General features: G+C 49.9%; 1 protein-coding gene across 1 annotated transcript; it reads right to left on the minus strand.

Moving 5' to 3' along the window:
• Nucleotides 1-820: 820 nt before the first annotated feature.
• On the minus strand, nt 821-14,840 carry AARS2 (alanyl-tRNA synthetase 2, mitochondrial). Its single transcript, XM_037519817.2, has 22 exons — nt 14,598-14,840; nt 13,630-13,821; nt 12,334-12,479; nt 11,965-12,132; nt 11,277-11,421; nt 8,763-8,908; nt 8,436-8,544; nt 8,029-8,067; nt 7,819-7,930; nt 7,193-7,326; nt 6,407-6,551; nt 6,006-6,178; nt 5,760-5,873; nt 5,522-5,662; nt 4,713-4,850; nt 4,528-4,637; nt 4,303-4,411; nt 3,910-4,032; nt 3,586-3,696; nt 2,962-3,045; nt 2,752-2,862; nt 821-2,310 (listed from the first exon to the last, which is right to left on the minus strand). Exons 1-22 carry the CDS (start codon nt 14,838-14,840, stop codon nt 2,146-2,148), a joined length of 2,958 nt encoding a protein of 985 aa, XP_037375714.1. The 3' UTR covers nt 821-2,145.
• Nucleotides 14,841-24,621: the final 9,781 nt, after the last annotated feature.

Raw genomic sequence — 24,621 nt, forward strand, 5'->3', positions numbered from 1 at the left:
GCCATGTGGGTATCTCCCCGGCCGGCAGGATCGAAGCCCCGCTGCAGAGGCTGCTGACAGCTTTGCAGTGCTGCGCTCAACCCGCTGCACCACCCGGGAGGCCCTGAAAGTTTACTTCTGTGCCGGTTGTGGGAACACTCTGGCCCTGAGGCATAGTTTATTTTTCTGGGGGACGCATTTAGGAATAGGCGGGCTTCTGTGGTGGTAGGTGAGGAGTGGGGAGATGGGGGTAGGGCCCCTAGACTGGAGTGCTGTTCCTTTTTGGTTCCTTTTGTGTGGATGGAGGTGGAGAGTGGCCAGTGGAGAGATAGTCTAGGAAAAGCATCCGTGGACAGGCTCTTCTGGAAGATGAGGGTGGAAGGTACCTGCAGGAGTTACTGGAACGCCCCTTGGGCTCTGTGGGAGAGCTGGGTGCTGCTGCATTCCTGCAGAGTGGCCCCTTTCTCCAGGATATCAGCAAGGCTGGTGCCTGGCCCCAGGCAGGGAGAATCGAAGCCTCCACAGCACTCCTTCATAAAAACCCAAGCCTGATGCCAACCACCCTCCCCCCACCAGCCTTGGGTGACAGGATATGGTACCTCCTAGAGATAGGAATGACCAGCTTAAGGGGATTGGCTATTAAGAAAAATTATCTTTCAGGAGGGGTGAGGCAACCCCAGTAGTAGGGACTTTCACATAGAGGCAGAGCTTAGAACTTGGATCAGTTAACATCTTGGAAACTCGGTGAGCTAATCAATAAAATGAGGGCAGAGCTACCCTTAGTCCACATGCCTGCAGTGAGCACTGCTGAATGTGGTGCTGCTGCGGTGGCCAAGGTCTTGAGGTAAAGCCTTATCACTCCATAGGGCAGTCAGGTGCCAGGAACCAAGGATTTGGATCCCTCCAGCCCTCATCAGTGATTCACCAAATCACCATTGCCTCAATTAGGAGGAATTGTGCTGGAAACGATGCCAGGAGGGCCTGCTCTGCTCTAATAGTTTTAATTAGACACCCTCAGAACTTGGAAGCCCTTGACTTAAAGATGGGTCCCCTGAGGTCCTTTCCTTCTAACAGATTTGGGAGCAGAGGTGGGGCTAGTATCTGACTTGGTCCTGCGTGGCTTCACTCTGGTGGGGAAGGGGAAGGCTGCCCTTTATCTGGTGGCTTCCTTCTACTCTGAGTTGTTTATTTTCAGCTTTAGCTCAGGCTCAGGGCAGCCGTGTTTTACAGAGTAGGGTTGCTCTGGTACCTGCTTCCTGACCCCAAAGCCTGCCATACTCCCAGCTCACTGTGCCTCCTCACCCCATCTAAGGGCCTCAGCATTGGCTCTTTCCTCAATGTCCATGTGGCTCACACCCTCCCCTCCCAGGTCTGCTCCCAAGCCACCCTACCCTCTTGCTGCGCTGGTTCCATTCTTTCTCCACAGACTCCATCACTGACACGATCTTCTTTCTCTTTATTTTCTGTGTCCCCACCAGAAGTAAGCTCCAAAAGGGCAGGGATCTCTGCCTGCTTGTCCCTCTCCCTATTTTCATCAACTGACCAGTAGCTGCTGCTCAGTTTATCAATAAATTGGCAAGGCCTTCATTAAAAAAGATAAGTCATTGTTAACAAGGTGACACCACAGAGGGTCTGTCCTGCTGTAATGCCTTCCACGACAGTTCTGAATCTGGGTGGCCTGGTCTTGATGGGTGCCCAAGACAGGCTGGCAAAGAGCCTGCCTGGGCACTTGTGACAATGAGGATAGTTCTGATTTGGTTGTACAGTGGGAGGGGTCAGACTGGTTGGTACACCCATATCCAGGTTTGCATCCACATTCCAGGTTGCTTGGGTGGGAGGAGGTCTAATTTTTTTAAAGCAAAAGAACATTCTGGGGTCTCCTATCCTTAGGGGAATACTCTTTAATGAGTAATCACAGCCAGGAGAGCACTGTCTTCAGTCTCCAAGTGGGGGTGTATCTCTGAACCCACTTCTGCCTCCCCAGCCAGTATCTCCTTTAGTCCATGCAGGGCTGGCCCCTGTGGCCTTCTTCTGCTCAGGTGCTTTGGCCTCTAGCCTCCAATCCCTGACTTTAGACTCAGGGGAGTTCTGCTGGCTGCTTCAGGCTCCTCGAACTAGCCTATCCCCTGTTCTCTTCAGTCCAAGAGAGTCCTGAGGGGCTATGGGTCAGAGCTGGTTGAGGGCATAGGCTCGGGCTGTGCTGAGGGCAGCTTCCAAATCAGCAGTGCTTCCAGTGCCCTGGGCCACCACTCGAGAGCCCCAGGCCTTGCCGCCCATGTGGCTGCACACAGCCAGTGCCCAAGCCTCTGCTGTGAAGGCTGGTGTAGTACCCTGGTGAAGAAACAGAAGGGCAGTAATGCAGAACAACCCTCCCTGCCACCAACCACTCAATATCCCCTCAGAGTGGAGTCAGGGTGATCTGTAACCCCTCTCCACCTGTGCATGCGGTGGGGGAAACTGGGTGAGGAGACAGGAGAGGACTGGGCTGGGAACGTGTGGGGGCTGATCAATACGTACTACTTGTTTGCAAGGGATGTGGGGCCTGGAGTAGGAGTGGTGGTAATTAGGGAATCTCCACGTGCCTTCTCCGGGGGGGTTGGGGGGTGGGGGTGTGTGTGTGTGTGTTCATTAGGGACAAGGAGACTGGCCAGTGCCTGTCCTGGAGTGTCCTCACAGATCACCTCTACCCAGCCTTGACTGCCTCATCTAGGTGTGGAATCACAGCTGAACCAGGGGATGAGCGAGGTGAGGGCTTCTCTCCCATGTCCTCACCTGGGCCACCTGGCAGGCACAGAGCACATGCCCCAGGGGCTGGGGGCTGAGCAGTAGCACGGACGTGCTGGGCACCTGCTCACACAGCTGCCGTACCACCTTCACCAGCACCTGGCAAGGGAGGGGAGATGGTGACCCCATAGCTTCCCAGACTCCCAGCCACGTCCCAGTCAGGGCATAATCCCCCTCCTCCCAGGCCCCCACACTCACGGAAAGGGACTCAGCAGAAACTGTGTCCACAATCACTGGCCCCCCCGAGTGCCGCTTCAGCAACTCTTGGGTTTTTTGTGCAGCCTGTGGGAAAAGGATAGCCGAGGAGTCAGGCTGGGAGGCAAATGACCCCCATTGCTGAACTGAGCCCCAGTTCTGAAACCCCAGTCCCGCATCAAAGGTCTTCAGTTTTGAGTAGAGGTGGCAGGGCTCTGCCGGGAACGGCCTGCTTTTTTTTGGGTCCCACTGTGTCCTTCCTCTCCCCCCTTGCCTCTTTCCTCCGTCATAGCTCTAGGCCCCTACAAATAGGCCGCTGAAGGTGAAAGGACTAAGGCTGGAACACAGATGGACTGAGAAGGGAGGGAGGAAGGAGGATCCGCAGTCAAGGAGCAATTAGGGTTGAAAGGCGTAATCAAGTCAGTTGGCTTCTTGAAGGAGTCTGAGCCAGATTTGGGAGTTGGGGGAGAGAGGCAATTTGACAGAGAGAAGTGGCTGAATGATCTGCTGATGGCCCCCAGCTGGGAGAGCGAGGAGCCCATCACTCCCCCCCCCCCCCCCCCCCCCCCCCCGCTTCCCCTCCTGCGCAGCTCCTGTGTCCCATCGGGGCAATGACTGTCCTCTTACCCGCCCCATTTCCAGCTTTCGGATGGCAGTGTTGGCTCGTCGCTGCAGCGCCTTCAGTGTGGCCTGAAGCTGCCGCCGCTGCCACTGGGGCATCATGGCAGTGTCAACAGCCTATGGCCAGAAGTGGTTCATCAGCCTCGCCCCTCCCCAAATCCCAGCCTCTGAGGGAGAGGCTGGCAGGGCCAGGGAAAGGACCACAACCCACCATATCCTGGCCTGCAGTCTGGGCCAGCATGGGTACAGCAGGAATGCCGGGCACAGGGAAGGGACTAGGATCAGGACGGGGCGGGGAGCAGCTCTGTGATAAGGGAGAGTGGCCCTCACTTCAGTGAGTCGTCCCATGTCCTTGGACAGCTGGTGTGCCTCCTCCACGTCCCGGCTGCCCCGACTCAGACGCTCTGCGGCTGCTTCTACCTCTTGGGCCAGACTCTGGCCTACCTCTCGGGCCTGCAGGGAAAGAACAGGATGGTTGGGCTCCTGGGCACTTGCTTCCCTGGGCCACGTGTCTCCACTCATTGCTGGTCAGGGCCAAGTTGGAAATATTTGATAGTCAGGACAAAACAAGGCACCAAATAATCCTAACACGCCAGCTGCCCTTTGGCATGGTGACATTAGTGCACATGTATGAACACTGTTTTGCTGCTAGGCATCCCTGAGCCTGTTTGTCCCTGCTCCCATCCACGCCCAGGAGCCTCCAGAGCCTGCTGGTGTGCCAACCTGCTGGGCCTGCTCCCCAGTGACTGCCAGCAGTCGGGTGGTTCCCTTGGCAAGCTGGCGTTCCCCAATGATGACCAGGTCCCCTATAGCTCCTGTTCGTAGCAGATGCCTGTGGGCAGAGGGAGAAGGTGGGGTGATGGGGGAGAAAAGAGCAACCTGAGCAACCTGGTGAGGATAGGTGAGGATCTAGGGCCCCAGGCCCAGACAGGCAGAGGAGTGACTCACGTCCCACAGCACAGCTCCACGGAGGTCTGCAGTGCAGCCTGAGAGGCTGGGTTCAGCGCTTGGGCCACAGGCACCCCCACTGACACCACCCGCACAGGGTCTGGGTATATCTGAGGGTGGGAAGGGATAAGTCTGTTAAGTAGCCCAGGAGGGGTAGATCTCCACCAGGAGGCTTCCCCACTCACCTCATCCAGTGAGCGCAGGCCAGGAACATGTGCAGTGAGTTTCAGGGCTACTTCCTCCATGTACACAGCTTCATCCTGCTCCACAGCCTGCTGCACAGTGCCCTCCACTGCCTGGAGCTGCTCTGGGGTCAGTGGGGCCTGATGGGGAGGAAAGCAGATGACAGGCAGTGAGCTTCATGCCCATAACAGATGCACTAAGGAGTCAATATATACTGAACTGTCCCCAGGTTCCAGAACCGTGGCCAGCACATAACAGGTGCTTCATAAATGTCTGCAGAGCAGACCATTCTCAACCTTGGGATACTACCTGGGAGTTGAGCCTATTGGAAGCTGCAGACCTTTCTTTAGGTACTAAAAGTTGATGGAGAAATGGCAAACTGAGGCTGTGTTCTTGGGGAGTTTACAAGGGGCCATCCAGCAGAAGAGAAATACAGGCTGGGGAGAGACAGGAGCAAGGAATGCTGAGGGGGGATGTGTTAGTCAGTGAGCACTTTCTGGCAGAGATGCAAGGAGGGGAGGGAGAAGGGACAACAGAGAAGGAAAAGGGCAGCTCCTTTTGAGCAAGAGAGCCCTGAATGACAGAGGTACAAGGAAGTCAGTGGCTGGAGGGAAATGAGGGCCTCAGACAAAGTCTAGCCTGACACCTGCTGGTGTGGGAGGAGCCTGAGGGGATGATTCTTGCCCAAGGTCCCCCAGTGACTGAGTGACGCGGAGCCCAGGCCCTTGGACTGGTCAGACTCCCCACACTGTCAAACCACCTCTTAAAGCCTGTCGCCTCACCAGAGCCCGTCTTTCTGAGTCCTGCTCACCTGAGTGGCCACGTCGAAGCGAAGTCGCTCGGGACCGAGATGGGAGCCTCGCTGCTCCGTGCTGGGGCCCAGGGTCTGCCGCAGCGCCCAGTTGAGCAGGTGAGTGGCCGTGTGCTTCTCCATGCAGCTCAGACGCCAGCCCTGAAAGGCTTTTGTCACCCAGGGTCCTGGGTGAGCATGGGGGGTAAGAAGAGTGAAGGGGCTGCAGGTGTCATGAACAGCAGGGGTGGAGCCTTACCTCATCCACGTGCAGCTGCACCTGGTCCCCCACCTGCAAACACTCTGGGGCCACCACCTCATGTAGGATGAAGCCTCCGCAGACGTGGGCCCGGGCCACTGGGAACAGCACATCCTGGGGAAGAACAGGGACCAAGGCACTGGAGTAACTGCTTATAGCCTTTCCCCTTAGCTCCCTTCCCAGCTCCAGTCTGCCTTCTGCAGGTTAGCCTGTGTGTACGTACATGGGGGTTGGGAATAAGCTTACCTGCTGTCCCACCCGCACCAGGTAGCCTCGGTCTGAAGTCTGACCCCCCTGTTCAGCATAGAAGCTGGTCCTGTCTAAGAGGAGGCCACAGCGTTGGCCTTCCCCCACGGAGGTCACAGCTGTACCATCCTCTGTATACAGCTGGAGCACCTGGGCCTCACAGGTGCTGAACTCTGTCAGGAAGGAGAATGGTTGTCAGTGCTAGACAGAGGTGTGGGGTGTGGGTCTATGACTTAAGCTCTGTGGGCACAGGGTTAGGGGCTCTTCCAGCAGGGAGAGGATGCAGTGACCCCTGCTGGCTACCCCAGGAAATGCACAGAGCCAGTAGCAACCCTCTTTGTAGTGGTTCTCAGTCATGGTGGGGTCAGCCTGTGGCCATCTACCTCTGTCAAGGATCTCACCATAGCCCCCACTAGGTCGTAGAGAGTAGTTATACTTGGGGCTGTCATCGGTTGGGGGCACCCCTCGGCGCTGCAGCTCCCCCAGGGAGTGGACGTCGAGTTTCAGTCCTTGCTCCTGAACTGGCTCAGTCTGCTGTGCCCGGTGCTGCAGGATAGGATGTGTGTAAGGGGGGATGGACAGTGCGGTGGGACTTGAGGCTCCACAGAGTTCTGTGGACCCTTGCAGCCCATCTAGAATAGGTCCTCAGGATGGCTCCTTCAGACCCTGGGCTGGTTGGGGAGAAACCCACCATGCTGGGAGGGTCTAAGGATCATTATTTATTTTAAAAGATTTATTGATTGATTTATACATACATGCATACAAGCACTGGGTACAGTCAGAAGCGCTGGAGGGTGAGAGAATTCACCAGAGCCAGAGCGGGGAACAGAACAGGCAGACTGACAAAGTACACTGCTGAGGGGAGCAGCGGGTGGCAGGAGAGGTCTGCGCGCCATGTGGGACCCTTGCCCGGCAGCTGGGGATTGAACTGGCGGTGCAGAGGCTGCGGGCAGCTTCGCAACCCAGCGCTCAACCGCTGCACCACCGGGGAGGCCCGAGGCCCCCTCTTTAGGATGCTGTGTTTCTCTATGGGCTGTGTTGAGGTGGGAGTCCAAGGTGAGGGGACAGACCCTAGCTCAGCCTCCTGCTTCCCCAATGGCTGCAGCTCCTCCCCCAGGAGCTCAGGCCCAGGGAAGTAGCTGATGTGTATCCCAACAGAACCCGGGTGGTGATGCCCCAGCCTGTACCTGGGCCTCCTCCTGAGCCAGCCGTGCCAGGCCAGCAGAGTCCAGCTGTACCCCTTTCTCTTCCAGCATGAGCTCTACCAGGTCCAGGGGGAGCCCCAGGTTCCCAGACATTGACAAGGACCAGGCCACTTCGGCTTGGAGGAAGGAAGACAAGGGGTGATGAGAAGGGCGAGGGGCAGGACAGAGGGAGGGGGCAGAAGTGAGGGCCAGGACTTTTCTAACTAAATAGAAGCCACCAGGTGCCAAGCACAAGTGTCCCCTCCCCACACAAGGGGAGCTTAGGAGTGGGGTCGCCTTCAGGTTCATGCTTCAAGGTCAGAGCTGGGGGTAGCCCAGGGTACGCTGAGCATACATCATTTCAGGGGAAGAAGGAAGCTCAGTCTAGTCATGAAGCCAGTCTTAGAAAGCAGACCGGAGGCAGAGCCAGCTGGGCAGTGGGGAAGTGGGGAGAAGCTGAGTGGTGCTCCTGCCACAGACGTCTGGTGTTGGAAACAGAGTTCAGGGAGAGGGGTGTAGGGGAAAGTAGGAGTGCATGTGAGCTTCAGGCCTAGCCCAGGGTTCCCTCTTCTGCCAGCCCTAGAATACCTAAGTGAGCCCCTTGAGTATATGCTGGGCACCCTACTCACCAGGGAACAGATCGGAAGACCCCAGGCGCATCACGGTCCGATCGATGATCCGCCGACCCCGCTGCAGGCTGGCCAGGAAGGCTGCCTCGTTCTCTGACACCAGATTGGCTATCTGAACCGGGGACAGGACAAGATGGGAGCTGGGCCTCCTCAAGGGAGAGGCTCTTCCCACACTTCTCTCATCACTCCCCTCCCACCCCAATCTAGTACCTGTGTGGAGCTCTTTTGCAGTTCTGGATAAGCATCTCCCTGGAGGAGGAGAGGGCCAAGGAGGTGAGAAAGGCAATCAGCCCACCTCTACTTCCCAACCTGGGCCTCCCTGAGGACACCTGCCCTGGAGGCTCAGCCAGGCTGATGGAGGGCCCAGATGGGGAGTTAGTTTCCTTGTGGGGTGAGGCTACAGGCAGAAGAGGGTGCCAAAGTCAAAGGTTCAGCAGCATGCACAAGGAGACCATGTGAAGTTTCCTGATAATTGAAAGCAATTCCACCTTCTTCAGCCAGCTGATTGGACATTGGGCTGGACATTTAGGATAGGGAGACCACGCCAGGGACACTGCCTCGGCTTAGCAGCAGGCTCCCCCAGTGCCCAGGAAGGAGTGAATAAGTTCTGCCCTTACCAGCATCTCCACCACTACAGGTACTAGGCTGCCTAGGAAGCCAGGTGGTGCCTGCAACACCTCTGTAGCGAACCGCACTGCTCGACGGAGGATCCGACGAAGAACCAGCCTAGGGGTTCAGAGTCACATAGGAAGCCCCGGTAGCCCCTGGTCAGCAGTATGGGGTTAGAGGGGACATGGTCTAGAACATGTGCTCCCATCCCAAATTCCTCTACTTCCTCTGCTCCTCTTACCAACTCAATCCAACCTACATCCCCATCTCCTTCCCTCCCCCTCCCTACCATCCCCAGCACCCCTTTCCCCTCTTTGTAGACCTTCCAAACTCACGGGGCACCTGACATCCCAGGGGAAATGCCGTCAGCGATGCAGACACTGAGAGTCCGAATGTGGTCAGCCACCACACGGTATGCCATGTCTGTGCGCCCCTCGTCTGCTGCCCCTACCCGGCCCAAGTAAGGGGGTGCCCCACAGCCCTGGAAAACAGGGAGAAAGAGGCACGGTGCTTGACTCTGTCTGACCTGGCCCAGGAGGGTGCTCACCACTCCTAGAGCATCTGACCTGACCCCTATAGCTGACCACACTGGAGTGACTTTGGCTGGCCTGGATTAGAGAAGACTGAAAGATGGATGGGAGGCAGCCTTTGCACCCATGGGGCTCACATTCAGCACCAACAATGATCAAAGCTGTGATCATTATATAGAATGTTCTGGCAGACCTAGGTGGGTGCTTGAAAGAAATATTTGTCTTATTTCACACAGCCTGTTCTGGGAGGTACTACTATCTCTGTTTATAGAGGAAACCAAGGCTCAGAGGCGCTAAGTGACACAAGGCCACACGACTCTCTAGGAGTGGATGTGGAACTTAAACCAGGCCTGCCTGACGCCAAGTGCTATACTGCCTACACTGGCCTCACAGCCTTTCAGGGCAGCGAGGGAGGGGTGAGCTGTGTATACACACACATGCCCCAAAGCAGAGCGCTTGATTCATCCAGCGCCAAACCTGTCTCTTTCCCGAGCTTCCCCTCTCAACAGTCCTGCCATTCCTTGCACTGTTCTCGTCAAAAACCCAGGAAAGAGACTAGGCTTTCTTTTCTTTCCCCATCCAACCCATCAGTGGAGACTATTCCTTCCATTTCCATGACCTCTCTCAAACCAATCTACTTTTCTCCACTTCCACGGCCACCTGCCTCTGCCATGGCCTATCATCTCTTCTCTGGACGATGACGCTGGCTTCCCAACTGGCTTCTCAGCTTCTACTCTTGCCTCCCGCCAGTCCAGTCTCCACACATCAACAGGAGTGGCCTTTAAAGTGTCAGTCAGGGCCTCCCTGGTGGCGCAGCGGTTGAGCCCTGGGTTGCGGGGCTGCCCACAGCCTCTGCAGCACCGGTTCCATCCCCAGCTGCTCCCCGGCCACCGGAGGAGGGTCCCACATGGCGTACAGACCTCTCCTGCCGCCCACTGCTCCCCTCAGCAGTGTACTTCGGTCCTTCTGCCTGCTCTGCTCCCCGCTCTGGCTCTGGTGAATTCTCTCACCCTCCCGCGCTTCTGACTGTACCCAGTGCATGTATGAATAAATAAATAAATATGTAAAAAAAAAAGAAAATGCATATCTCTTAAAAAAAAAAATAAAGTGTCAGTCAGATCATGGGCCTCCCCCTCAGAACCCTTTTGGCCACGCTTAAGCTAAAAGCCCTATTTTGGACTTCAAGGCCCTATAAGATTTGGCTCTGGCTTTTCTCTGCATGGTAGGTTGTTGCAAAAAATGACCCTAAGTCCTCCCTTTCCTTGTGTGCATGATTTTGCAATGGGAGTTTACAGCTGCTTCCCATTAAGGGACAGAATCTATTTCTCCATCCCTTGACTCTAGGCTGGCCTTATGACTTGCTTTGGCTAACAGAATATGGTGGAAACGACACTGTTCTGAGCCTATTTCTCAAGAGACCTGGAGTTCTGCTATTTCTCAGAACCTTGCCAAGCTGTGGTGTAAGTCCGAGCTGGCCTGCAGGATGACAGGTACATGACCCATTTACCTCCATTTCCCCAAAATGAAAGTCAGTCCACCCTGAGAAGTAGAGCTGTCTAGCAGCTGACCAGGGATGTATGAGTGTGCTCATATGAACCAAAGGAACAACTCAGGTAAACGCACCTTGAACTTAGACCACAGACTTGTGAGCTAAATAAATGATTGTTTTTTAAGCTAAAGTGTTGGTGGGGGGGGGAGGTTGTTATACAGCAAGAGCTACAGACACATGTTCTAACTGCATCCCATGTGGTTCTACTTTAGTTGGTTGGCCAACTATTTGTTTCTTTCCTGCCCCAGGGCCTTGTTACCTGCTGTTCTTCTGCCTGGAATGAGCTTCCTATGGTTAGTCCTCAAAGATTATCTCCTCCGTGAGCTTACTTCAAACTCTAAGATTTTTCTATATACCATCTCCCCTCCTCTGAGTTACTATCACCCACGTTTACTGCCTGTTCACAATCTGCAAGTTGCCATCTTGTTTTATAACCCACTTATTTATTATCTATCTCTCAGGTTAGGATATAATTTCTATGATCTCTTTTCTATTTATTGCTACATCCCCTGTGCCAAGCACAAAGGACTTAACACAAAGCAGGTGCTCCACATGTATTTTTTTAATTAATGAAGGAAGGAGTTAGGAGCAATATCAGATAGTAACCATGAATCCCAGCCTCATGTTTGACACCCTGGTATCCTTGGCTGGTCACTGTCCCCCCCCAGGTAGGGATACTCTCAGTTCTCAACAAAGATGGAAAGCAAAGGGGGTGAGTGTTGGTGATGAGCAGGTCAGTTAGGCTTCTAGAAAGGGAGAGGCAAGCTCACCTGGTGTATGGCACTGAGCAGCGGGGAAAAGAGGTCCGTGTCATAGGTGGAGCACTTGCCTTGTAGCACAGCCACTAGTCTTTCCAGGCCCATTCCTGTGTCCACATGCCGCTGGGGCAAGGGCTGCAGGCTTCCATCTGCCTCTCTGGTTGGGGGAGGTGTGCCATGTGAGGCCCCAGGCAGGATTACAGATGTGAGGTGACAGCAGAGGAATGAGGAGGTCCAAGGGGGCTGACAGTGGGAAGACTAAGAGGACAGCATCACCCTTTCCCATCCCCTAGTAGCAGACAGTGATGGCCTTGGGTCCTATCCTTTCTCATCAAGGGTGATCTCCACCCTCGTGGCTACTTGGGTTCTCATCTGGACCCAGAAAACCCCCTCTGGGACAGAATTCTTTGCCCTGAGAAAGGGACATGAAAGGCTAGAAGAAAATTTTAGTGGTTGTAAGGTTAAACTCTGTCATGTGATGAGAGCCGAGACAGAAAGCAGCAGTGACTGGTTAAACTATTGTGGCCAAAGACTAGGATTAAAGCAGATATTGTCTGCAAAGTGTTTAGAGATATGCCTAGTGACATAGTAAGTGCCGACTAAGTGTTCTTTTTTGCAAGAAATGGATCAAAGTCTCCTGACTGCCACCTTTTTAATTTCCATCAGGGATTTCCCTCTCGCTTCAGTGCCCCGACGATACCTGTTGTGCTGCATGAAGACCAGATTCCAAAGCTCCACCAGCTGGGGGTTTCCCACGCCACCAGCCAGATCATAGTGGATCTCAGTACAGGGCCCACAGGGGCCAGTGTCTCCCATCTCCCAGAAGTTCTCTTGTGGTCCAAAGGAAAGCACATGGCTGGTGGGAACCCTGGGAAGAAAGTCAGGTGTGTGGTGGGGAGACAGACAAGCCCAGAATCCAGGATCCTCTGCAAGCTCAGCAAGAGGAGCAACAGGGCTGATCTCACAGTATCCCAGGACATGCTGAGGTATTCTAAGGACCAGTGCTGGGAGAGATTATTTTCCTGACTTCTTGACCTCCAGGAGTAGACAGAGCTGGGGGTGGACTTACCCTAAGCTGAGCCAGATGTCCCTGCTCTCCAGGTCTGGGTCCAGCCCTACCTTAGGGTCACCACCAAAGTAGGAGACCCAGAGCCTGTCCTGGGGGATCCCATAGACTTGAGTCAGCAGTTCCCAGGCCATGCTGCAAGCCTCCTCCTGCAGAAGAAAGCCGGAAAGGTGGGGAGAGGAAGATGGGTTAAGAAGGCGGCCCCATGAGTTTCTACATCTTCCAGCCTCATAAGTTCAACCCTCAGCTTAAGACAAAACCATTCTCTCTGCCCACCTTATTTCCAAAATAAATGTGACCATTTCTGCATCTGTTTTGTGGTTTGTTTGTTTGTTTGTTTGTTTTTCCTGCCCAGAAAGCTTCTTCTCTTCTCTAAATCCTACTTTCTTTCAAGTCCCAGAGCAATTACCTTCTTCTCTGGGGAATCTTCTATCCACCCTAGGCTGGGATGATTTTTATGTTTTTAAAATCAAATCTATTCTTTTTTTTTAAGATTTATTTATTTATGCATACAAGAGCTGGAGTACAGGTCTGAGGTGCGGGGGGGGGGGGGGGAGAGGATTCACCAGAGACAGAGTGGGAAACAGAACAGGCAGATTGACTGAAATACACTGCTGAGGGGAGCAGGGGGGAAGTAAGGAGAGGTCTGCTGCGCCATGTGGGTAGCTCCCTGGCTGGGGATCAAACTCATGCGACAGTGGCTGCAGATTGCTTCATAGGTTGCATCTTAACCCCTTGCACCACCAGGAGGCCCTGGGATGATTTTTATTAACTCCAGAATTTACTATTACTATCTGATGATTAGTCATACAACAGTTATTATTTGTGTGTGTGTGTGTGTATGTAGAAGCTCTGGTGTGTAGGCCAGAGGTGGGGGGTGGGGGGAATGGATTCACCAAAGACAAAGTGGAGAGTAGAATAGGCAGATTTACTAAATACACTAAGGGGAGCAGCGAGTGAGATAGGAGAGGTCTGCTGCTCTGTATGTGGGTTAGTTCCCTGTCCCAGGATTGAACACAGGCCACAGTGGTGACAGCATAGAGATTTAACCCCTAAGCCACCAGGGAGGTCCCATACAATTACTGGTAGGCAGGAGGCACATTCACAGTTCTCAAGGGCCTCCAATCTAATTAAAGAAGTGAGACATAGTTCTGTTACACATGTTCAATCTAGCACTTTGTCGGGTCTGGTATGAGGCTCTTCCTAGGCAGACTCTAGGAATGGAGATAGGATTAACCTTGACCTCCTACTTGGCTAACCACTGGTCTTCTCCTAATTTCAGGCTTCCTGGAGACTTACCTTAAAATATTCACCTCCAAAGGCCCAATTGCCAAGCATTTCAAAGAAGGTATGATGGGAGAGGTCTCGGCCCACATCCTCCAGGTCGCTGTGGCGTCCTCCAGCCCTCACACACTTCTGGCTGTTGGCTATGCGTCGAAAGCCTGCCATCTCGCTTCGTGGATCTACTGTGCCCAGGAAGATTGGCTTGAACTAGAAACAAATGAAGAAGGGGGAGAGGGATATGCCAGTCCCTCAGTAGAAGGGAAAAGTGGAGAGTGGGGAGGTAGATGGCTGTGCACACTGAGTGCAATGTGGCCTTGAAGGGGGCAACTTGTGTGTGGGAGTACCCAACTTCTGTGTATGAGGGGTAAGTGAGGGGTAAATAAATCATGAAACAGAGACCCTCTACCAGTAAAATAGACAAAAGGAGGAGAAACGCGTGGGTGGCTGGAAGCAGGGCACGGAATGGCTGCATCTCTCAGCCTCTTCAATCACACTCAGTTACTTCAGGGTACAGAACAGAGATCACACTGTGCACTACCACTGTCGGTATTTCATAGGGATCATGGACAGCTTCTAGAATTTACTTACCTCCCCCACCCTCCCGCCCATTTGACAGATTAAGACAATGAAATTTAGAAAGGGTGAATCGTGCTCAAGGTAAAAAGCTCAATGAACACAGCATGTGTTCCATAAACTTATTTAGTCAACGAGTTTTTATTTAAAGAATGCATAAAAAAAGCCAGACATCTGTTTCATGAGCACCACATCCGCTATTCCGGTACCTAGACTCGCTCTCAACCCAGAAATTACCAGGTGGAGCCCTCCCAGCTCCCTTATCAACGCCCCAATCACTTTGCCCGGAGGAGACAGTCAGCCTCTAGAAACGGAGTCCCGCCCCCCGCTGCTTTTGCCCAATCCCGCAGCGCCAGTTCCTCCCGGCGAACCACAAACTCCACCTCCGACCAGCGTGGCTCTGCCCCCACCTGGTTCATGCCCGCATTGACGAAAAGCAAACTGGGGTCGCCGCGGGGCCGCACGGAGGCGGAGGGCACCAGTCGGTGGCCATGGCGGTCCCGAAAGAAGTTTAGGAAGGCATTCCGCACGTCTGTGGCCTGGACTGGAGGGGGTTCGGAAGAGAGCGCCCGCCCGCCCGGGCTCCGCCATGGGGGCGACCTCCGAATAGCCCGTCGCAGCTGCCCGGCTGCAGCTGCCACTGGCGTCGCCATCTTAACTAAGGGCAATGACTTCACGAGGTCAAAGGGCACCGGCGGGGCAGAAAGTGATGTGGAAAGGAAGCGGGCGCTTCCTACAGCGGCCTCTCGTGTTCGGAGGACGCTGGGGCCGCCTCTGCCGCTTGGGCGGAAGTGATTGGAAAGCCTGGCACGTAGTAGGTCCTTAATTGCTTCGGCATGAGACAGATATTTGTTCAGCAGGTGTTGTGTGCCAAACATTGATTTAAGCGCTTACAGTGCATTAATAACAAAATTAACAAAAATCCCTGCCCGAGGGCTTCCCTTGGTGGCGCAGCGGTTGAGCGCTGGGCTGTGAAGCTGCCCGCAGCCTCTGCAGCGCTGGTTCGATCCCCGGCCACCGGCGAGGGTCCCATACGGTGCGCAGACCTCTCCTGCCCCCGCTGCTCCCCTCAGCAGTGTATTTCGTTGGTCTGCCTGTTCTGTTTCCAGCTCTGGCTCTGGTGGATCTTCTCACCCTTCCGCGCTTCTGACTGTCCCCAGTGCTTATATAAATAAATAAATCTTAAAAAAAAGAAAGAAATCCCTGTCCTAGCAGCAATTGTTATATTTATTAATTTTGCCAGGTCACAACTGAACTTGCAGTGAACTGGGGTGGATTCAACTTTGTGTGTATGCATCTTCTAAGAGAAGAAGGCAGAGAGTGCGATGGGAGGTAATATGGGCATTCAGGACTCAGTCAACAAATATTTATTGAATACCTACTATGTACCAGGCAGTGTTCCAGGCACTTGCCATTTCCCTTTGTCCTTGGCACTGGAAATGACCATTTTATGCTAAGATACATGATGCATGCCCTTCAGAGCTGGAGTCTGGAACACAAAAGCCAAACTGCATCTGCTTCATTATTAGATTGCTTAATAACATTTGGTATTGTAATTTGCCTGGGGATTAGAGAGAATCCAGATCAGCAGACCAGGACAAAGCTGTTGGCCTGTAGCTGCAGAGATTTCTCTCCCTCAGCCTCCAAATGCCCTGGGGTTTTATGTGTTTTGATTTAGGGTAAGAGAGACACCTGTTCCACCTTCCTCTTCTGTCTTTCTCACCATGGTGACAGCTGTGACCATGAGGCCAGCACAGACCTTTGTGGGTCCAGCCAGGATCCCCAGGGAACTTCTCATGATCTGTTTGTAGTTTGGGAAATTAACTAGAGGCAGAGAAGGGAGAAGAGAATTTTCGTAGATTAAAGTCTAATAGAGTGAGCAGAATTGAGGTGAATATGATGAATGAGAAGACTTAGCCATCCAGGTGGGCTCTTTTGCCCACCATTCTTTGTAAGTTATATTTAGGGATTGACTTTTGAAACACAGTGACAATGGGAAATGTGTAGTCCTTTTTGGACTTGAATTTCTATAGTGAGAATGAATTCTACACTTTTATTATTTATTTATTTATTTATTTGAGATTTATTTATTTATGCATACAAGAGCTGGGGTACATGCCAGAGATGCAGGGGTAGGGGGTGGTGAGAGGATTCACCAGAGACAAAGCGGGAAACAGAACAGGCAGATGGACCGAAATTCACTGCTGAGGGGAGCAGCAGGCGAGTCCGGAGAGGTCTGCTTCGCCATGTGGGTTTCTCTCTGGCCGGCCGGGGATCGAACTTGTGCTGCAGAGGCTGCGGATTGCTTCACAGAGCAGTGCTTAACCCCTTGCACCACCAGGGAGGCCCGAATTCTACACTTTGTATTTTGATAGAGCTCATAGCATTTATCCTATTTTTTTTCCCTTTTTTCTCCCCTTGCCCACATAGGTGTTGTTTTGAAAGTGTTTTGTCTATTTTTTTTTCAGTGTTTTTAGAACAGGAACCTCAAACCAGATGGGGATTTCCATGAGATCAATGATCTTAAGACTGCCAAATTCTTCCCCAAACTGAGATGGTATTGTTTTGCTAGCAAAACCTAGCTGGGATCTCTACCGAGTAGTAACAGTGACTTTTCTGTTCTCTCCAGATTTTGCTCAGAAGGTCTTTGCGTTATAGCAGGAACTCCATGTTTAAGACTAATGTGTATTTCGTGTGGAGCCATGAATTTTTTCCAAACAGCTTTACTGAAATATAACACAGACAATTCACCCACTTAAAATGTACAGTTCAGTGGCTTTTAGTATGTTTACAGAGTTTTGCATCCACCACCAGAGACGGTTCATTTTTAGAACAATTTCATCACCTCCAAAAGAAACCCCACACCTAGTAACAATTAACCCCCAGGCCCTTTCCCCCATGTCTCCCAGCTCTAGGCGAGATCTCATCTACCAGTCTCTGAATTGAACATTTCATATGAGAGAAATCATACGATCTATGATCTTTTGTTACTGGCTTCTTTTGTGTCACATACTGTTTTCAAGGTTCATTCATGTTGCATCCTGGAATTTTATAAATGTATTTTTGAGTTGTTTTCTGTTTAAAGTAGGTATTACCCCCACATATTTTGTCCTGGTGATTAATTTAAAAAAATGATCATTTTCTTTTCTTTATATGTGGTATTCTCCAGTATGTCATTTTCATTTTTAAAAAATATTTTCCAATGAAGCAAAGTGGTTCTGATACAGGGCAGCAAGGGGCACTACAATTGGCCAAGGACACTGCTCATATAGTTTGTTGGTCACTGAGTTCTTCACCTGCATACACAATTTCAAGATTACTCAGAACAACAATGTAGGGTAAATGGTTTTTCAGGCTTTTCTGCCCTCTGACCATCAGGATTGCCCTGCCTGATGGGATACCTGCAGTTGTTACATTGTTGTAAGTGGGCCATGGCAGGGTGGTATGGAGAGAGTCACTAAGAGAAACAGAGGCAGGAGAAGCAGCAGCAGGAGAGAAAAGGGGAGAAAGAAGGCCTGAGAAGCCCAGAGTGAAGACTTGCTGGCCTCCTGGCCCCCAGCACCCTTGCCTGCCATGCACCTGGTTGTTATCACACACGTAAAGCTCAATAAAAGCCTGAGAAACCCACTGAGGGCTCCAGGACTCCTCCTTTACCCACCTGTCTGCTTTGATCATAGGAAACCTGCTATGTCCCATCCTGCCACTACAAACAATAATGGGATTTATTTAAAAAAAAAAACAAACAGGGAAAAACAAAGAGTTACTGAGGCCAAAAATGGCTGCATACCTCACTCAAAGCTGTGTCCAGTGTTTTTAAAGTCCTAAACCCAAACCCCCGAAGATGGCATCTTCCTGCCACTGTGGACCTGGAGCATGTGGCAGCCAGATTATAGGCTGGGATCCAACTCACGGAGACAGCAGAAGACACAACAGGAGATGCTCCCCAGAGCTGCTGAGATGCTCTAGTGCAGCACCAGACAAGCAACATTCAAAACAGCAGCTGCAGTGGTTGAATGCTCCCCAAGCAGCCCCACTCACGCAGCTCATCCACGCAGCTCATGGAGGCACATGCTCTGGGTCTTAGCATCTGCTGGTCTGTAACAGCAGCAAAATATGGAACAGTTTTAGTCTCTCAGCTACCTGCAAATTTGGCTGCTGGAAGCCTATCCACGTTCTTCAGAAGCCTGCAACAGCCTTCTGGACGATGAGCACCGTGGGGCCAGAAATCGCTAACCCTGGAATCTCTGAAAATCCAAAAATGCTGAATCCCAAGCACTGTATGCTCAAACACTGAATCCAGAACACCAAAATGCTGGGGGCTGCTTCTGTAGTCCCTTTTATTTTTTATGGGAGTCCCCACCCCAAAATGTGATACTTTGTTAGCATTTTCCCTGAGGATATCTATCCTCACCAGCACATCCCTCCAGGGGGTGTAAAGACCTGTAACAAACCTTGGCTTCAGGCTCCTGTTACAGTTCTAGTGTTGGCATGTCTATCTCATTTGCCACTGTCATCTGATGAGGAAGTTAACGTGAGGGTTAGTAGCTTCCTAAGGTAGATGGAGTGTACTCACCAGACTGGGAAGTTACTAGCCGGGGAACTCCTCTCAGGAGCATTCATTCTCAACCTTAGTATTCATGGGCATTTCATTTTGGGGTTTATCATGCATTTGGTATGTTTCCTGGGATCTATTCTGCCGGGTTTGGGTGCTGTTCTGGGTGCTGGTTCTGGGATTGCCTTTTTCATCCTGGCAGGTCCAAGGCACCCATTCTTTTAGTGTTCTCTCTTTACCCTGCTCGTAAGAAGTTACACACTTACTCTGGAAATGGAAATTACCCTTCCTCATTTCCCCTCTGGTTTTGAAAGCAGGAACCTGAAGTCAGTGATGCATTCCACCCTGGACACATGCTTGTGGTCGGAGGAGAAATGAGGAAATTTTCATTCTTACTGGGGTAGGGAACTCAGTATTGGGAACTTCGTTTTGTAAGTCATAAAATCTGTCTTTTAGCGTGGCCATTAAAAGCTCAAACTATAGAAGAGGTGTTCCTGATTTGATCTATTTATTTATGGCATTGCCTTTTTGGATTGTGAAAGCAATGCTTGTTGAACATTAGCAGGCACAGGACTCTCCTGGCGCCTTATTAAAAATGCAGCCACTGACACCACTCAGTAGGCCTGGGGTGAGATTGAAATTCTGTGTTCCTAGCAGATCCCCTGGCCGATGTCTTTTCTACCCTTGTTATGCTAGATGAGACCTTGAGTGACAAGTGTGAGCTAGAGGACTTATCGGAAAAATCTGGACACAGCTGTAGGAAGGGTTCTTTAGCTTGAGACAGGCACAAAAGTACTGGGTTCCCCTGGGTTCTCCTTTTTCTCCTAGAGCTGGTAGGTGGAGCCGGGAGCTCCTCTTGCGCTTGTGTGCTCACTCCCTCCCGCCTCCTGTGGCTGGAGGGTGGAATTTGAGTCCCACCGTTGCTAGGAGACGCGGAGGTTGCAGCGGCCCAGGGGTGGAGGAGGGGAGCAGCGGGCCCCCAGCAAATCCCCGCAGCCCCGGCTATGACAAGGATAGGGAGGAGGGCGCAGATGGCAGGGCTCCTGGGATCCCGAATTCGAGTACCCTGGGGGTCTCAATGCCTGGATTTGTCCTTACACGTTTAAAAATGGTAATATTTTAAGTGCTTATGTTAGTATCTACATAATATCTTGGATTTTGCCTCTGGTTTGCAAAATCTAAAAATCTCTCTAGCTCTTTAACCTCTCTACTTGCATTAGAAATCTGAAAAAAAAATTTTAAGCATATAATAAGACGCAAATGTGTAAGTTCCTTACCTTCCTCTTCTCAAAGGTGACTATTATGTTTTCAAAGTAATCACAGTTTTGTCTTTGTCTTATCATCAGTGCATACATCCTTAGATGGTGTAGTCGTCTTCTGTTTTAGAAAACGTAGTTGAAATGCATTTAATATTTTTTTTATTTTTTAAAAGAGTTGGTTTAACTCCAGGTGGTGCTGAATTCAGGACAGAGCAAAGGGTGAAGACAGCACACTTTGGCAGGATCCTAAACTGGGTATACTCTCACTGCACAGCTAAGGTAGAAATGACTGAGTGAGGGCCTCCCCGGTGGCGCAGCGGTTGAGCGCTGGGTTGCGAAGCTGCCCGCAGCCTCTGCAGCGCCGGTTCGATTCCCGGCTGCTCCCCGGCCACCAGAGGAGGGTCCCACATGGCGCGCAGACCTCTCCTGCCGCCCGCTGCTCCCCTCAGCAGTGTACTTCGCTCCTTCTGCCTGCTCTGCTCCCCGCTCTGGCCCTGGTGAATTCTCTCACCCTCCCACGCTTCTGACTGTACCCAGTGCATGTATAAACAAAAAAAAAAACAAACGAACAAACAAACAAATAAATAAATAAAACATGCCTCTATTTAAAAAAAAAAAAAAAAAAAAGAAATGACTGAGTGAGAACTAAAGATGAAATAGTGTATTTTTTTTTTTTTTTTAATGTAGAAGAGCTGGGGTGTAGGCCAGAAGCGTGGAGTAGGGGGGTGAGAGGATTCACCAGGGACGGAGTTGGGAGCAAACGGGCAGATCTACTGAAATACACTGCTGGGGGGGTGGGTGGAGTTGGGACAGGAGAGGTCTGCTTCACAGTGTGGATTAGTTCCCTGGCCAGCCCTGAGACTTAACCCCTAAGCCACCGGGGTTGTTGCGTTTTTATTTTTTTAAACAAAAGTTTATTCTTAAATGACTCCAAGATACTACATTCTAGCTGGTGGAGGCAAAAGATTAAGGCAAGGAATTCAGAAGTTTAAACAGGAATAGAATTAAGGCTCACCATTGCCTCAGGCACAAGGAAGGTCTTACTTTTTGCTAGACTTAATTCCACTTGTAGGCAGGGGCCCTCCCCACCACCACCCCAAGCAACTTACACTTTTAGCTCTTAGAGTTTCTTTTGTTGCTCCTCTTTCTGTTTCTGCTTGAATGCTTTATCCCCCATTGTCTATCTCCTTTGCTTGCATCTTGGGCTGCTTCAGGGACTTCTTGTCACCTTCGGGTCCTCTGAAATGCATTTTAAATCTCTTAATCTACGGATTTCACCCAAATCCCTTTTTCTTTTACAATGTATTTATTGCACAGCTAGGGAGATTGACCTGCAGAGTTTTCCATAGTCTTAAGTTTTTGCTGACTGTATATTCAATATTCTACTCACATTCAGTGTGTTCCTCTGTCCTCTATTTCTGTGCAGATTATCACCTTGTGTAGCTTGGGGACAAATAAAGTCCTCTAAACTGAGAAGGTAGTTTGAGTCCAAAGAATGAAGAAGGCACATCCATTAATCACATTTAAAATTGATCAACAGCAACTTACATACATGGTCCTTGGCTCGGAGCTGGTGGACAGGACTTTAGGCTGAGGCAGGGTCCATACCACCCACCCAGCTGACAAAGGTCTTTTTTTTTAAGTTTTTTTTTTTTAAGATTTATTTATGCATACAAGAGCTAGGGTACAGGCCAGAGATGCCTGGGGTGAGAGGATTCACCAGAGACAGAGTGAGGAACAGAACAGGCAGAGGTACTGAAATAACACTGATGAGGGGAGCAGTGGGTGAGACAGGAGAGGTCTCTGCACCATGTGGGTCAGCTTACTGGCTGGGGATTGAGCTCATGCTGAAGTGGCTGCTGATAGCTTCATAGTGCTGATAGCTTCTTAGCTTCATAACATAAGCACTTAAAATGTTACCATTTTTAAAAGTGTAAGGACAAATCCAGGCATTGCGACCCTCCAGGGTCCTTGAATTCGAGATCGCAGGAGCCAGACCATCTTCATAGTGCTTAACCCTTGCTTCAACGGGGAGGCCCCACATTTATTTATTTTTAAAAATAGCAACATTAAAGCTTATTTGTATGCAGTGATCCAGAACAGAAGAGAAACTGGAAAGGCAAGGGAAATGAGAGGATTATTGCCAGAGCAAAGTTTTAAAGTATTTGAAGATGTTGAAAATTCAATACAAAGTGGATGGATCAGCCACACTCAGGAGCAGGGACACTCCTTTCATTATAATAGGAGACAGATACTTGTATACAAACACTAGTAAGTTTGTGGATCTAGGACTGGGAAAGCAAGGAATGCTCGTCCTCTAGAAAGTATCTATTTTCTTTTTTTTTTTAATAATAATTTTTATTTTTATATTCCCCATACAATTGCAACCCCCCCATTCTGACCTCAATCCCTCCCCTCCCGCCCCCCACCCCCCAAAAAGTGTCTCTGGTTCATAGTTTTTGTTGATTTTGATTTTCACTTGGAAAGTATCTATTTTCTTAACAAATATACCGTACATGAGATGGAGAAATGATATATTGCTGTCTTGAAAAAGAAAGCAAATTACTAGGAATTATAGTGGGATTAGCTGACAGGGTTGACTGCTCACTGCTCATTAAAATGTAAAGTCATTGATTTAAACTGTGACTAGGGCCTTCTTGGTGGTCTATGGGTTAAGTCTCAGCGCTATCACTGCTGCAGTCAGCCAGGAAGCTAACCCACACATGGTGCAGCAGACCTCTCCTATCTCACCTGCTGCTCCCTCAGCAGTGTATTTCAGTAGATCTGCCTGTTTTGCTCTCCACTCCGTCTCTGGTGAATCCTCTCACCCCCTGCACCTCTGGTCTGCACCCCAGTTCTTCTATGCAAAAGTAAAATAAAATAAACAGACTATTTGGCAAGCTTGCAAGCATAGGCCAGGCAGATGATTGGGTATAATAAGGACTGGGGTTCTACTATCTGAGAGTGATTGATGGAGGGAGGGATGAGGCCACTACTAAGGGTGTTTGCAGGGAAATGGTTAAAGTTCTGGACTTTGCTCACTATTTCAGTTCTGATATCCATATAGAGGCTCTTCTCATCTCATATAGCCTTAATATCATGTCTCAATCTTAAACATTAACCTTAAACCAAAACATAATGATATGTTGATATATGTCTTCCCCCTACCCTCTTTGGAAGGTTTGTTTTTTTAAGGTGGAGAAAAGAGACAAGAGGCTGTAAGCCCATAGCATTTAAAAATTAGGGTTAAAAAAAAAAACAAATAAAAATTAGGGCAAAGAGATAGCACTAGTTTAACAAGAGGAAACTGCTTGATTGAAATAATAGAGGTCAGAAAACAGTATATAGGCATCCTTCAGTGCTGAAAGAAAAAAATAACCGTCAGCATAGAATTCTATATCCAGTATAAATTTTTTTTAAGAAAAAAATACGAAATAAAAATTTTGGATTAAAAACTAAGAGTTTACTAACAGCCTATTGCACCATGAGGAAGTTCTTCAGGCTGATAGGAAATACTTCCAGATAAAAAGTTGAATCTTTAGGTAAATGAAGAACCCTGGAAATTATAACTGTAGATAAATATAAAAAGCTGTATCCCCCCTCCCCAACTTATTTAAAATATATTTAACTATAAAGCAAAAGAATTTTGTAACTATATAAAAAAAGAATCTTGTAATTATGCGGCTCTCTTTACTGCCCTGTTCTTTGTGTTATGTAATGTACAGCCATACCTTGGAGGTGCTATGGTTTGTTTCTACACCCCACCCAGATCAATAAAGTGAGTCACACAAAGTTTTTGTTTCCCAGTGCACATCGAAGTTATGTTTACACTGTTGTCCAGCAAGTTGTAATAGCATTATGTCTTAAAAAAACAATGTAGACACTTTAATTAAATGTGACATGGAGACATGGAGTGAGGACGTGCTGTTGGGAAAATGGCATGGACAGACTTACTCAACACAGGGTTGCCAAAGCCTTTCAACTTGTAAAAAAATGTGATAGCAGTGAAGCACAATAAAAGGAGGCATGCCTGTGTATGTAATATCTGGTCTATGACATCAGGAATGGTAGTGGTAAGTGGACCCCTACTGTTGCAGAGTTCTCCCATTTTACATGAAGTAGTATAATATTTACGCTAGGTCCACTCTGAAAAGTGGAGAGTGTGTATTGTGACCCCTAGTTCAGCAGTTCTCAAAATATGCTACAAGGGCTTTGGGGTTTCCAAAATCAATTCAGGAGGTCCTTCCATTTCCAACTACATATCTAGATGAGGCTGGATTTTCTTCATATATGTCATGCAAAAGAAATCACAATAGATTGAATAATTGATTAATAGTCTATTGTATGTATATACCAATTTTTAAAAATCTATTCCTCTATTTATGGACAGTTGGGCTATTTCCATCTTTTTGTATTATGAATAGTGTTGCTCATTGCATTATTTTGGGGTGTTTGCTCTAGAACAGCAATTTCCTAGTGTCTAGGTTTCAGGACATCTTTAATTCCAAAAAAGAATTGAAGTCTCCCAAAGAGCTTTTATGAGGGACATATATAGAAAAGAAAATATATATCAAATATATACGCACATATACATATATACATATATAAATATATATACGGACA

The sequence above is a fragment of the Talpa occidentalis genome, unplaced genomic scaffold (genome assembly GCF_014898055.3).
Source record: "Talpa occidentalis isolate TD23 unplaced genomic scaffold, MPIMG_talOcc4v2.1 talOcc4.2, whole genome shotgun sequence".
NCBI classification, from domain to species: domain Eukaryota; kingdom Metazoa; phylum Chordata; class Mammalia; order Eulipotyphla; family Talpidae; genus Talpa; species Talpa occidentalis.